General features: G+C 35.2%; 2 protein-coding genes and 1 long non-coding RNA gene across 4 annotated transcripts in view; 2 read left to right on the top strand and 1 right to left on the bottom strand.

Annotated features, from left to right (window-relative positions):
• The window catches only part of LOC134246034 (protein unc-79 homolog), a 55,082-nt gene that overhangs the window by 12,047 nt on the left and 27,738 nt on the right, over positions 1-15,297 (bottom strand). Inside the window, exons 27-35 of the mRNA XM_062728297.1 lie at positions 3,377-3,490; positions 2,623-2,744; positions 2,408-2,461; positions 2,200-2,282; positions 2,040-2,082; positions 1,630-1,812; positions 1,190-1,337; positions 661-950; positions 11-449 (exon numbers count right to left, since the gene is read on the bottom strand). Coding sequence (XP_062584281.1) covers positions 11-449; positions 661-950; positions 1,190-1,337; positions 1,630-1,812; positions 2,040-2,082; positions 2,200-2,282; positions 2,408-2,461; positions 2,623-2,744; positions 3,377-3,490 — 1,476 coding nt within the window. The remainder of the gene's footprint in view (positions 1-10; positions 450-660; positions 951-1,189; positions 1,338-1,629; positions 1,813-2,039; positions 2,083-2,199; positions 2,283-2,407; positions 2,462-2,622; positions 2,745-3,376; positions 3,491-15,297) is intronic.
• Positions 7,786-11,659, top strand: LOC134246079 (uncharacterized). 2 transcript variants are annotated; one of them, XM_062728345.1, is made up of 3 exons: positions 7,786-10,748; positions 10,956-10,980; positions 11,573-11,650. In XM_062728345.1, exons 1-2 carry the CDS (start codon positions 8,088-8,090, stop codon positions 10,959-10,961), a joined length of 2,667 nt encoding a protein of 888 aa, XP_062584329.1. In that variant the 5' UTR covers positions 7,786-8,087; the 3' UTR covers positions 10,962-10,980; positions 11,573-11,650. The 2 variants fall into 2 exon arrangements, with proteins under 2 accessions (XP_062584329.1, XP_062584328.1); XM_062728344.1 differs by having other exon boundaries at positions 7,787-10,748; positions 10,956-11,007; positions 11,573-11,659.
• Positions 11,972-13,684, top strand: LOC134246080 (uncharacterized). Its single transcript, XR_009987571.1, has 2 exons — positions 11,972-12,073; positions 12,333-13,684. It is a non-coding gene; the product is annotated as an uncharacterized LOC134246080 (long non-coding RNA).

Raw genomic sequence — 15,297 nt, 5'->3', positions numbered from 1 at the left:
TGGACTGTACCTTTACCCTCCTCCAGTGTGTCAGCCTCCCCCGAGTCAGTGGCTCCCCCCGTGTATTTCTCTCCGTCAGTGTCTGATGTTGTCTGCTTCTCGCTGTCCTCTGCCCCACTCTCTACCTCGGATGTCATGTCATTGCTGTGTTCAGTGGTGGAGGTGTGTCCTGTCAGCGTACTGGAGGCGTCCGTCACACTGCTGCTGAACATGGTGCCTTTACTGCAGTCGGTTGTCTGAGAGACCTGCGGACCAGATAAATATGTATCTTTAAATGACTTGTCCTCCTTTTCACTGAATTCTTTCAGCTGTTTGGCCATGATGAGGTCAACAGAAGGAGCGTCTGCCTTTGCGTCAGAAGTGTGGGTTGTCTCTATACGAGCTGGGGAGGTGGATCTTTCTGGAGTGGATATGACGTTCTGCTGACCTCTTCTGATCTCTGCAGCTCTCTAAAAATACAACAGATCTGCAAATTTCAACTCTTTAAACTATTATTGGCCATCATTCATGCAATGTTTTGTTTCATTAATAAAGTATGTAACTAATTCTATTATTCTAAAAAAGAATGTTTGAAACACATTAAAACTGCAAATTTTTAAAAATGCCCTTTTTTCCAGTACAAGAGTTAGAGAAGATAAGTCATTTAGTCAAGCTTTATACCCTTGGTGACTGTTTCCGTGACTTAAAACTTTTCTCCCCCTCTGGCTCTGTGTACTCTATGATTCGTCTTGGTTTCCTTTGCTTGGAGGGTCGTTTGGGGGTTTCAGACACCTCCTGTCCTTGATCTTCCTCTGAAGGAGACACACCCCCTGTGTTATTTGTTTTGTATTGGACAGTGCTGTACTCTGGAGGTGACATCAAGTTCACCTCTACTGTGTCCTTGACCTTTGGACTCTGTGGAGGTGTGTCTGTTTCCTGAATTTTTTCCAAGTCATTCAATTTTGTGGAATCTGAAAGAAAATAAAGCTTTTTTTTCACTTTGTTGGGAATTGCCAAAGAATCTGGTATGATTCTAAATGAGAAAAAAAAGAAACATAAGAAATCTGGAAAAATATCAACACAAATGCTGAATCAGATATAGCACTTAAACTGTTGATTCAAGACATGTAAGTAATAGATCATCACAATCTCAACACATTTCTATCACTGATTAAACTTGTTTATGTTTCTTTACCAGCTTTCACAGTACCTTTACTCCTGAGCATAGAAGGACTGGGTGGAAGGAACCCCTCCTCGTGAGATTTCTTACAGCGGTGATGTTGAGCATCAATTGTGTTGATCACAACTCTTACCAGGGTCTGAATTATGGCAGATACTGGGGATGTGTAGAACTGATACTGTAAACAGAGGCTGTATTTATGTAAAATGTTATACAAATTACATTGGCAACCATGTCTTAATTACTTAATCATAATAAAAACGATACAGAAACCTTCTTCAATTTTAGCACTGTGACATCTTTGTACCAATAGTGAACAATTATACCATCTACCATTTGAATTCCAAATCTTTACCATGTAACATGCTTTATACAGTATATTATCACCTTTATAGCACCACTTCAAAGCATAAAACAACCTGTGTACTGAACTATGGAACTACCTTAGTAAAGTAGCACCTTGTACCAACCTTGTATAGTATAACAAGCAGTGTGGTTAGCCAGGAGATGCGGGTATAGGGCTCCATGTACCACAGTGTGTAGTTAGGGGGCTGGTAGTCACTGGCGTATCTCTGGGGGGAGGGTCCATACTGCAGTAACAACAGGGTGATGGGGAGGATCTGGTTCCCCAGGTCAAAATTACGATCCAAGACCTACAAAAGAACAGTGGAGTTGAAAAGTGAGGAAAAATTTGAAATTTTTAGTGACTTCCATATCATCAAGACTGACACACTGGAAAAAAATCTTACTTGCATTTAAACAGAAGTATTACTCTCAGTATTCTTTGTATCTGAGACATTCTTATGAAGCTAAGAAGCAAATTAAACAATTTTTATTATGAAAGATTTTTAAATAACACAAAACAAAATGAACAGCTTACAAATGGAACCCCACTCAGGAAAGCATTAAAGACAGCAGATGATCTGAAATGTAGAATTATGTAAGAAAATTAGTCAAGTTTGTTAACATGAAAAGAAATGGATTTGGAGAATTATTTCTATATTATACATGTAAATATATATCAAGTAACTGCACTGTACCTGAGTTTATGAGGGGGGACACTGAAGGATTTTTCTGTCTGATTGTATCCCAAGAGAACATTCAGATGTCGAAGTACAATGTTCTACAAATTAAAATGAAAAGAATACAGTAAATAATAAATTAATTCTGTACATATTTTTGTCCCATCTTGGGAGTGGGAACTGAAATTTCTACAGAGTAGGTTTGTCTGACAATTGATTAACTAACCTGAGTTCTGTTATCTTTCTTTTTGTCCTCGTTTGGTTTCACTGTTACCATAAACTGAAATAATTAAGTTAAAAAATGGCTAAAACTAATTCATTGCATGGTTTGATTTTGGATGGCATATATTAACTATGAAAGAATATAGACCTTTATTGAAATATACAGTTAGCAAATTTGTTTATTACAATGACTGATAGCCTACAGTACTGCAAACCAACCTTCATCAACAGGGCTACTAACTGGTACACCGTGTCTCGGTCGATACCCTCCAGGTCCATGGCTTTCTGCAGGAGGGCAGTAAAATTACTCTCCTCATCTGTAAACTCCTTGATGTTACCTCCTTTGTAAAAAAAAAAATTAACATTTTCATCAATTAATTTCTGTAATTGCATGTTTACATAACACCTTCTTTCCTAAAAAAAAAAAAAAAATCATTTTAATACGCCTCAATTCCTGTATTAATTAAATAAATAAGGTCTTAGAATAAAAAACTCTTTATATTCAGTGTTTTCCCTAAGAACCGGCTACCGTCCAAATTGACCGCTTCAATTGACAAAAATGCTGTTTCAAATTAAAAAAAATCAAAGTTTAATTGTTGTAAGGTCTACAGAACCTCGGTTCAAAGCCTGTTACAATTCATCTCTAATCCTTTACTTTGAAATAAAGAGAAAACACTGATATTCATCAGTATATAAAAATGCTAAATATTTGCATTTATGAGCTCATCATTCCTTGACAAAACATGTTTAAATAAAAAGAAAAAATTAAACTAAATGCCATATATGACAATCTGGTTCACACAGACTGCTTTTTCATAGTTTTTTATGAAAAACAGGATCGAAGTCATTTTGCATGGACTTTACTTTCCTTGGGCAATGTAAATTCTGTCCAAAAAACCTTATTTTTTTATCTACATTGTAATTACTAAATAGCAGGGGTTTTAATTAAGATAAAACGTAATGGATACTAAACCTGGAAAAATGTTACTGAATGCTCCGAACTGCATCCTGGTGGTCATTCGTCTGCCTAGGTTGAAGTGAGGTGCTGATTGTTGTCTAATGCAAGCTTTCTCTTTGGCTTGTTCCACTGAAATAAGTAAGACTGATACTAGTAATTCACTTCTAAACAGCAGCATTCTTGTGTACCATTCAAAACTAGCTTTAAACTTGCAAAGAAGCAGCAAAAAAATATTCTTTTTAAAAAGAGGCCCACAAAGCTCACCCAAGTCCCTTTTGCTCAGCTGTTTTTCATCAGATTTTTCTCCTTGTAACACTGATTTGTGGCCCTACGCTACCCCAGGGAACAAATTCGAATCTAAGGAATATTCCACATAAGGTTAAGCTTTCTAACCCAGTAGTTCTTCAGAAGAAGATTTTTAAAGATTTTCTTATATGTTTCAGTGTAAAACTTTGATTACCTATTGTGGCCGCCCTTACCCCAAGGGCCATGATTTAAACAATGTAGAATCTACCCTACCTAAAAAAGCTTCCTCAATAGTTTCAGCTTTTCTGGATCAGTGGTTCTTGAAAAGAAGTAATCTAACGAACCCCCCATCCCCTTATTTTTGTCTTTTCATGATTATTTCCCAATGGATGGCATCGTCGGTAACCAACGGATGATTCACATCGATTCTCTCTATCTTGAGGAAGCTTCTGGACTCAAAACCCGTGGTTTGCGATGATGAATGGATGGAGGCTTGGCCATTCATTTTATCATTTTAAACTCCCCTTCATTCAAGGATGATTTATACCAACTTTGTTTAAAATTGGCCCAGTGGTTCTTGAGAAGAAGGTGAAAATTTAATAAGTTCACAGACAGATGGATAGAGGGAAAGACAACGGATAACAGGTGAACAGAACAGCTCAACAGCTGAGCTAAAAACAGAATTAAATTCATTATAATATATGTACACATGAACAAAGTAAACAAAAAAGAACATCAAGTGAAGTAAAAATGATCACAATATGTAAGAACTTTTAACAATACACATATCAAATTATATTTAAACCTTAAAGTGGAACAGCATTACAAACAATGGCCCATGTTCAGATTCTTAATACAGTATGAATGAAAATCACACAACGCTAAGTTGGCACCACTTGACAATAAATTGGCAAGTTTCAAGGTAACTGTGGCTAGAAAGCCATTCAAAACAAAGTGTTCTTTTTGTGGGCAAATTTTGACCATATTAATCCCAAGAAGGTGCCTAGTAAACCATTGTAACAAAGATTGGGTACGCTGGCCCGGTAGCTCAGTGATTAGAGCACTCGCATGGTTAGCCAGAGGTCCCGGGTCGACATTTTTCCCCATCTATTTCACCATATTCAAAGTCCTGGTACACAAAATAAATCTGTTTTCATATGATCATTTCAACCAAAGTTTTAAGGTATTTACTTGTATATTTACATCCCACATGTATTTTGCTGACAAAATGTGTGGAATTCTTTGGCATCAACATCAAAATGGGTACAGAGGACAAAACATTAAATTAAGTTTTTTGACCTCACAAATGTTGAATATGCCATGCAAGGGAAAAGTCATTAGCAAAAATCAAAATTCACACTCTCGTGGAACAGTTAAATGTAGCAGCTGCTGCAATGGCTCTCCCATTAATTGAAACTTGCCTGAAGGATAATAAAGAGATTTTGAATATAAATCACATTTAAAGACAAAGCAGGGAGTTTAAAAAATTGTAAATATTTTTTAAAAGATAGAGTCTTATAATTGTAATGGCGTGTGCAAACAAATTTTCATGAAGTGCCCACTATTTATTATTTGCATACATATTGATGTTCACAGACTATATCTTTTCAAAAATAACAATTCCATGATAAACTGACAGTTAACAAAACTCAAAAAATATCAGTAAAACATACAAGCCCTCCCCCCTCCTCTTCTCCTCCAAATTCAATTCTATAAAATAAGATTTATTATTTTTGTCATAGCCAGCCAGCCTGTTTTGGAAAGGACTTTATTAGATAATGACCAACATTTTCCCCCAAAATCAAACGTTGATGGAGAAATATATAATTATGTTCTAAAATGGGGGGATATCTGCAGACTTCAAAGCACTGAATATCTTCATAAGCAATGACGTCGTATGTTTAAAATGACGTCAGGAAAATGACGTAAATTTAAAATTTCCATTGTTTTTCCAGAAAAGGGTATATATTACGGCGATGTTTTGAGTAAAAGTCACCTAGCACAGGTCTGCTTAAGCTCAATATTTTGATATAATGTGTAGAATGATAATATCAATGAAATATATATAAAAATTATTCTTGAGCATGCCTGCGCTCTATAAATTTTATAGCTAAAATTGTTAAAATTTTGTCCATTTTGACCTCTTTCTGAAAAATAATGCAAAATCCTACTAGTTTGTGATGTCATAAAAACAACCAGAAGTCTCTGTCGAGACTGTAGCTCTACTGGTTTGTACTTATAACAAAGGATGAGAAAAGAGGCCATTGCAATCAGATCAGAACTTTAGAAGGAGTAGTGTTTTAAAGGAATTTTACAGACATTTCTCTTTTTAGTAACAATGGCAACACTGTTCATCAAAATCAAAAACCAATGCACTATTTTATATATTTTAGTGTAGTCTACTTGTGTGCCAAGTTATATTGTAATCAGACCAAAACTGTAGGAGGAGTAGCATTTTAAAGGAATTTCACAGGAAATTATTTTTTTAGTAACCATGGCAATACCGTTCATCGAAATCAAAATCCGATGCACTACTTTATATATCGTAGTGTAGACTACTTGTGTGCCAAGTTATATTGAAATCAGACCAAAACTGTAGAAAGAGTAGCGTTTTAAAGGAATTTCACAGAAAACTCTATTTTTAGTAACCATGGCAACATCGTTCATCGAAATCAAAATCCGGTATATTATTTTATGTATCTTAGTGTATTCTACTTGTGTGGCAAGTTATATTGAAATCAGATCAATATTGTAGGAGTAGTAGTGTTTTAAAGAAATTTCACAGAAAATTCTATTTTAGTAACCATGGCATAACCGTTCATCAAAATCAAACACAATGCACTATTTTGTGTACCTTAGTCACGTCTGCTAATCGATCACTTGCACAACCAGCAGTTGTGTATAACAATCAAAAGAGATCGATTTCCGGTTGTGCAGTTGATGCGAATAATTCCAGTGCACAGGTAGTAAATGGACTCGATTCAGGCAATAATTGATATTTTTATTAAAATATAAGAATGTGATTCCATGAGCAATTTATTTTTCTTTAATTTTACACTCTCATAAAATGCAGTGATTGTCGAATAGCGACTAAATTTGTTTTGAAGCAAGGGCTGGTAGAGCGAAAACGCTGATTGAAAACAGTATTCGCCGACAATTCGTTTTAATCTCAACCAACCTTGAAAATTCAGTGTCCACCATGAGTATGCAACAAGTGCATCCTATCCACCAAAACTGGGACTTCTATATGTGTTTAATTTGACAAATATTCAAAGAAAAAAACATTGCTTGTGCATGCGATCATTCAGTTGTGAAAGAGATCTCGGGTTATGCATGAGATGAAGGACAAAAAGTTTCAAACTTTACGAATAAAATTAAACATTATATAATTATAACGTAGTCTTGCAAAATTTAAAACATAAAACTATAGACTTTTCTTGCAAATAAGTTGAATTTGTGTGAAAAAAAGATATATAAGATAAGTAAACTGTTGAAGTAGATCTGTTAGGGGAGGGGGTTAAAGTTTCAGTTACAATCAATTTAATTACAGTAAAAAATTATGTGTGTATTATTTAAATCATAAATCTTGTGAGAATTATCCAATGCATCTTTAACCCTTTGTGTGCGGGAACCCAATATATTGGGTCTGACGTCACAAACGCTTGCGTGCGGGAACCCAATATGTTGGGTCTGAGTCTGAAATTAGCGCTTCGTCACATAAAACGTCGTATAAAACGTATAAATGAGCTGTGAATTATTCAGAATCTATCAAAATGTATTATACAACTACAACACATTGAAAAATAGGTAATTAAGATGTGAAAATATGCGAATTGTTTGTGAAATTGTGATGTAAAGTGAAGGTGTTTGGCGTTTGTTACGATGAAAGTCAGTCCGCTATTTTTGGAAACAGGGAAAAAACGCGCATGTAATAAATATCTACTAACTTGCTCAAATATAAAGGGAAATAAAGAAATAATTCCAAGAAATAGTTTAATATCAATAATTCTAATAAATTTGTGTTAGTACACTTAAAATTACTTAGAAATTTTCGATATTTTAGCAGAAAAACCACAGGCGCTTGTTTCATACAATAGGCTAGTTTTTATACTATACAATAACACAAGGTATCCATCTTTTTCGAGACCAAAAATATAGGTCACCAGATCAAACCCCCTTTCTATCTATTGTCCGCAGCTGGCCCCCCAAAAAACACATGTAATGGTTAGCGGAACCCCCCTTCTTGAACCTCATGTATATTTCCTTACCTCACCCCCTCGAGAACCTTGACACTGGCCATAAAATTACACGCTTCGTCGATCGAAGTCAAAAGTACACATCTAAACAGCTCTGAACTTCCGGTTTGCTGTATGCGATATGATACACGCGATCTCATTGGCTACTGATATTCTAGAGCTCTCTAGTAAAGAAAACCAAAAAAACACAAATGTAAATGTAAACACATGGTTGACATGCTGAGATGCTCTCCGAAAAACAAAATTTAGTATTACTTAAAGCCAAAGAAGGCCATAATTTGGCAGTGCTTGGCCAAAGTGGAACGGGCAAAACTTTTCTAGGAAAGGAATTAAAAAAATCCTTAGAAGAATGTGGGAAAAAAGTGGCCTTGACGGCAACTACAGGCATCGCTGCATTAAATATAGGCGGGACAACGATTCACCGCTGGAGTGGGATAGGAGATGGGAGGGATTCCTCTGAGACACTGTGCAAAAAAATTCTCTTAGATGAAAGTTACTTTGATCAGAAAAGAGCAATTTCAAACACTGATGCGTTAATAATAGATGAAATATCTATGCTTAGTCTGAAGCTATTTGATACCCTGGAGCATGTTTGCAGGAAAATTAGGGACAGTGACACGTATTTTGGCTCAATTCAAGTGATTGTCATTGGTGACTTTTTTCAATTACCACCTGTGCCTGATCCTCTAAAGGGCGACAGAGGCGAATTTTGCTTTTTATCAGAAAGATTTACAAACACATTTACTCACTGTATCGTTTTAAACGAAGTAAAAAGACAAAATGAAATTGACTTTATTAACTGTATAAATGAAGTTTCGAAAGGAAATATGACCGATGAGTCTCTAGCACTTCTTAGGCGAATGAAAAGACCACTACCCCCAGGACCACCTCCAGTACGACTTTGTGCAAAAAAATTTGACTGTGACGTTTATAATGCCTCTAAATTGATTGATATGCAAGGTGAAACAATGAATTATGTGGCTGAAGATAATGGTGAAAAAAAATATCTAAATTCTTTGTCTGTACCAGAAATACTGTACCTGAAAAAAGACTGTCCAGTATTACTTTTGAAGAATTTAAGTGATAACTTAGTTAATGGACTCAGAGGGAAAATCACAGAACTTTCTGCTAATGATGTCACTGTGTATTTTGATAGTTTGTCAAAAGAAGTAAAGTTAAGACCAGAATCATTTAGCGTTTACTGCACTGCACAGGAAAAAGTAATTGCAACACGTATCCAGATTCCTTTATGCCTTGCTTTCAGCATAACAATCCACAAGGCCCAAGGCCTCACCCTTGACAGAATAGAAGTGGATGGGGACAATATCTTCAGCCCTGGTCAGTTAGGGGTGGCAATAGGAAGAACAACAATCAAGAGAAATCTTCGAATTATTAACTTTAACCCAAATTCAGTGCTGAAACACAATTCCCAAGTGTATGAATTCTGTGACAACAATGTGTGTATTGACTTTAATGAAGATTTAAAGTGCTGTAAAATAGAGTTATCTGCAACTACAGGTAAACAGGATCAACATTGCGTAGAATTAATCACATATGATGTCGACGAGGAAAATCAATTATCGGATTTCAGTCATGACGAAATTCAAGAAATAGACAGACTCTGTACTGCAGAATCCAACGAAGTTTCTCTTACAAATTTTGAAAATAATTTAAAAACTGAAATTATGGATATTTTTCAAAAGGTGCACACAACTGGTGGTGAAAATCTAAAGACAAATAGCAAAAGTTGGACATGTTATTATTCAGAAGTGTACAAGTTCTCAACCTCTGAAAAATACAAAAAACTTGTTGAGGCTTATTTTGGGAGAAAAGCTACAACACAGGAATTTCAGTTATGCAGAAATATATTTGATCAAGTATCATCTTCGATTATAGAGGAACACACGTCTCATTTGGCAATCTCTCAAGCTGGAAAAGGGGACTCAACAATGACAATATCTGATACCAGCCATGGTAAAATACGCTACATTGGTGGTGCATGTGTTGCCAAGTCAAAGTTTCATTTTATGAATTTAACAAGAAAGTCCTTGTATAAAAATAAAGACAAGTCATCTAATTCATACTTAAAAGTGAAAATGTTAGACCATCTGTGTATAAAGGACAGCTTGATATCTTCTAAGTATCCAAAGTCTTTGCTTGAAACTGAAAGAAAACAAAACATTTCACATGGTCTAACAATTGTTACTGACAGTGTATTTGAATTCTTCTTGGAGCTAAGTAAAAGGAGACTTAAGTTTCACAATGATGTGACATTTGCTTTACATGGTGCATCATGTCTGACACTTTGTGACAAGGATCTTAAAGAGGACACAGAGTTAAAAAGCATCTGGGAAATTCTTTTTAATGACTTTGACAATCCCAGTCTGAGATTATTAATAGAAGAGGACTCACTTCAGGCAAGCAAAGTGGAGTTGTATGAAGACATTGTCACCAGATTCCTAAAAATTGGAAATAATGAGTTCAGGAAAGACATACTCCAGAAATATGGAAAAGAAAAATCTGAAAGGCTTAGGAAAAAAGTTGTCTCTGGTCAAGGTAATGAGAAAACCAGCTCAGACAGTTCCAAGAAGACAAACAAGGATAAGACTTCGGAGATGCCAAGTACCAGTCAAATGGAAAAAAGAGAAAAAGTGCCAAGGAAACGAAGATCTAAATCTAAAGCGGCATCGGGGAAAAGGAAACAGAGAAAATCCAAAGAATCAGAACAAGTAACATGTCCCAAATGCCACAAAGTATATGTTGAAGGTGAAAATTGGATTGCTTGTGATTTGTGTGATAGATGGTATGATCCTATTTGTGCAGCTCTAACAGATGATCAGTGGGCAGACATAGAAAATTTTGACTGGTATTGTGCAGAATGTCAGGTAAATTTTATTACTGTACACAAAAAGCTAAAACATATCATTATTCTCTGATCTTAAAAATGTTTAGTAATGGCTCAGATATAATGAGGAAGAAAACAGATTTTAATTGACAATTTCTTGCAAATATAATAAATTAATGCATTTGTCTTTGATAAAATCCTTAAGAAATTTATTTCATACCAGTAAATTTATTTTGTGTATTTTTAGGAATGAACAAGATTCCAGTAATGTGGTAACTCCTAGATAGTAGAATATTCAGGTAAGTACTAAACTTATCATAAATGCATTAAGATCTTAACAAGTAAACTGTAACTGTTCTTATTTTATAAATGTGAATGATCAACTAATCATTGTTTTAGTGCAATATGTTTACTGGCAATTACAATCATAAAAGTCCATTATTTACATAAGTGGTTTCCCCAGTGCAAATGGTTTTGCTGGCTCCTTCATCCCCACATTAGATTTTCTAGAGGTGGTGGTCTGTCCTAAAATAATACTATTGATACCAGTCCGGTATTCATTGTAATTGGGATTAGTGTTTGCACCGTGATAAAGGGCTCTCTGTTGGCAAAAGATGTTTTCAATTATATCGCTATTTAAGCGACTGGGAATCAAATCAATGTGTAGCTTGTCAACGCACATGTCAACAAGTGACATAAATCCATGGAAAAGGTAATCTAAATCCTCTCGCGTTTCCATAGTAAGCAAACTTTTGTACCTCTTGTGTACATCCTTGCCTTCACATTCGGAATTCTCCCAGGCCTTAAACCAATCGTACACCTCCCTAAACGCAGTCAGTCGTTCATCATTTTTCTCTTTTATAGGTCGGGAGTCCATGAAGAAACGAACCAAGAAACTGGTTCTTCTGAGGAACTCGATTGCCTGACTGAGATCTTCTTGCCCTGCTGGTGACAACGTTGATGCATACTGTGTCATGAGGTTCAGCATGTCATCGTTTAAACAATGAAATGCAAGTTTGTTTCTCATTTTTTGGGCCCCATTCGGAAAGATATGTTCATTTGTTAGTTTATTGTGAGTTTTGAAGGTGTTAAGTCGATCCCAGGTGTATGCGTCGACCCACATCTTCCAAAGAATGAACTTTCCATTCACAGTAAGGAGGCGTTGATGTGTTTGTAGAAAGCCACTGCTAAGAACACTGTTTCTAATTTTCTTAAGTAAATGAGGTGGATCCATGATAAAAATGATCTGTTTTGTAGGGTCTCTGTAAAATGAAGCAATCATTTTGGAGGATACTGGATCTCCATCAAAATGCATCTTCAGGAAAGCTCGATTATTTGAGGATCCATCCATGCAGCAATACAGAGGTGAGAATCCGTAATCAGTTAGTGCATCTATACACTTCCAAGTGGTGACAAATATTTCTGCCGGGTCAGCTTGTCGGTTGGGAAAGTTGGCAAATGGCCAACGAAAACCTGTAAATCCATTAAAGAGGTATTGTTGTACATGATTTGCTAAATTTTCACTCACACTTCCTGCATTCAACATTTTCATTTTCTTCACATTTTCATCACTATCTGCAAGGCCATGGACCTGTGTTCCATATTTGGTGTTTACTATTTGCAGATCCTCCTGGATGGCCATTTCATCCAGAATGATGCCTCCATAATATCCTGATGTGGGTACGTTTTGGCGGAAAGCTTCATTTTTCATCCATGTCATCATGTCAGGTAAAATTCCAGGGCCCTGTTTCACACAATTTTTGTAAAGACCAACCAGAGATTCTGAAGGAAGTTGAAGCCATTTCTGCTGTACAATTTCTCTGTAAACACCCGGATTCCTATTGTATATGCTTATTGACATGCTAATGATATCTTTATCCCAACGCATACCCTTTTTACTCGTGTTTGATGCTTTGATTTGCGATTCCATTAATTTTATTTGTTTCTCAGATAGATTAGGAGCTAGCATTTTCAACTTAGAATAAGTTTCATCTAGTGATTTATCAGTATCAGGACTAACATTTTCTTTGTCTTGATCAAGTTTTCTTTTTGTTGAAGAAAAGCATGCTCTACATTTCAAGCATGCAGTTGATGAGAGATATACCCCTCTAGTGCAAACTTTGGAACGAAGTGCAAAGTAGGATTTTTCCTCAAGTGTGATAAGTTCTCGGGAAGTTTTTGAATTTAATAACATTTGACCAGTTTTAATTTCATCATGAGTATAACCTAGACATGGTTGTATGACTTTAAAACACCTGAAGAGGGCTGGTACTGATGTGTATGTGTAAAGAATGTGATGAGGAATTCCATACTGTTTCAAATCAAGTGTCTGATTGGCTATTGCTGCTGACACAGACCCATCACTACCTAGGGAAACCTGAAGTATAATACCCTGTCCATTACTTTTTGCTGGTAGTAAATGTCCCAAGGATATTTCTGTAGTGGTTTTGTGCATGATAAACCAATCAACTGGCACATTATTTTGAATATCAGAGAAACTAAGTGCTGTAGAATTGATTTTGTCATTGATTTCCATTCTGAAACTGACTTTCATATTTTTGTCCTCACATCTCAGTCTGACTTTTGATTTCACAATATTTGGAAAAAGTGTAGGCAACAAAAGTGTTAGAGTCTTTGTGCTAATTTTTTCATCTTCTCCACAAGATTGATTTATTTTCTCAATTAATTCTTGAACTGGTGTATTATGCTGCTCAGATAATAGAATGTGTTCTGAGAGCCTAAAAGGCAATGTAAAAATTGAGTTTAAAATATTTGTATCTCAAAGTACATTTAAAATATTTTACTTTGAAATTTGTGTATCACAATTACATGCAGACAAGGCTGATTTTTACTCAATTTGTAAACAATTCTAGACATTTATAAAGGCAAAGATAAATTGAATGAACATGTTATTTACCATGTTTATAGGTTATTTACATATATTTACTCAACTGAAATAATAAACAGTGATTTCTATTCACTGACTCTGTGTTGTTTTGAACATTTTGGGGGAAGATGGGGGGGGGGGGGGTTAATACCACGTGCCATACAATGCAGTGAAAAAGATCAATATTAAAACTTTTTAGGCCTAACTTTTATTCAATATATTTTTATCAATTGTCCAAAAAAAAAATTTGTGCTGATGTAGAGAAGGTCCTAACAAATATTCAATTAAAAATAATTACTATCAAATCAATTTTAAAACATACCAAAAGGTTGTCATCTTTGACAGAAACCTCGAAAAAATAGTGATTTTAAATTTTGCGCCAAGTGAAATTTGGGGATTCTCTTGTGTCTTTATACATTTGCATGGAAAACACCCGAGAATATCAGTAGCCAATGAGATCGCGTGTATCATATCGCATACAGCAAACCGGAAGTTCAGAGCTGTTTAGATGTGTACTTTTGACTTCGATCGACGAAGCGTGTAATTTTATGGCCAGTGTCAAGGTTCTCGAGGGGGTGAGGTAAGGAAATATACATGAGGTTCAAGAAGGGGGGTTCCGCTAACCATTACATGTGTTTTTTGGGGGGCCAGCTGCGGACAATAGATAGAAAGGGGGTTTGATCTGGTGACCTATATTTTTGGTCTCGAAAAAGATGGATACCTTGTGTTATTGTATAGTATAAAAACTAGCCTATTGTATGAAACAAGCGCCTGTGAGAAAAACTCTGGTTAACTTGACTTGACCTTAACCTTGCGATGTTTTTCCTGTTAAAACGAAAGTAGGATGCACATGCTACTGAACCTGAACTTCAGTCTGAAGCATATCGAGAGCTTATATGGACGGCAGAGTTTTATATTTTGGACATACGGTAGTTATTATTTGTTTATTTGGTGTTTTGTAAGTAGACATACAATACATCGTCTAAATGAAAACAATAATGCGCGAGATTGAACCTGGCAAGTCACAGACGTTTTTCTGTGCACGTTGTTTACATACGTCAATCAAGCTTTGCTTTGAAATAAAGGTTAACAAAAAATAATTTGAAGCATCTTGTTAATTAAGAGCATTTTTTTAAAACAATAAATAAACAAATAAATAAGTGAACATTTTTTTTAATCTAAAGACCCATTACAAAAATGTTGAAAGATAAAAAAGGTTCCATCTAATAAAAGTAATAAATGTGGAGGACCTTGAACATTGTAGAAAATTTTCCAATGAGTTATTGCATTAATAAGTGAGTGAAAAGAGATATATAGAGAATATATATCCATCAACATATTTTTGTGATCAAGCAAAATTAATTCATGATACACGTATTCGAAATATACACTATGAATTTTATAATTGACAACCATTGAGTCAATTAAGTGGCCCTAACTACACCTAAAAATTCTGATTTAAAGCTGCTTGATGTTCCATCTATTTAGGAAAACTTTCAAATATTTTTTCATAACAGTATATGATAAATTGTAAAATTTTTAGCACAATTAAAAATTAAAAATAAAGTTGATTTTTTTCTATAAAGTGTCTTCAAATGTAAGCTTAGTTATCAGAAAAGATGCATTGATGCATTTGATCATGTGCATATACATGAAAATGGTAAAAAGTGATGAAAAAATTTTGAAGTGCTGATTTTCCCTG

This window comes from Saccostrea cucullata, unplaced genomic scaffold, assembly GCF_032062105.1.
Source record: "Saccostrea cucullata isolate Sc308-1 unplaced genomic scaffold, CSIRO_AGI_Scuc_v1 ctg217, whole genome shotgun sequence".
In the NCBI taxonomy this organism is placed as follows: domain Eukaryota; kingdom Metazoa; phylum Mollusca; class Bivalvia; order Ostreida; family Ostreidae; genus Saccostrea; species Saccostrea cuccullata.
The sequence above is the reverse complement of the archived record's forward strand: the minus strand, read 5'-3'. Positions and strand labels throughout refer to the sequence as shown.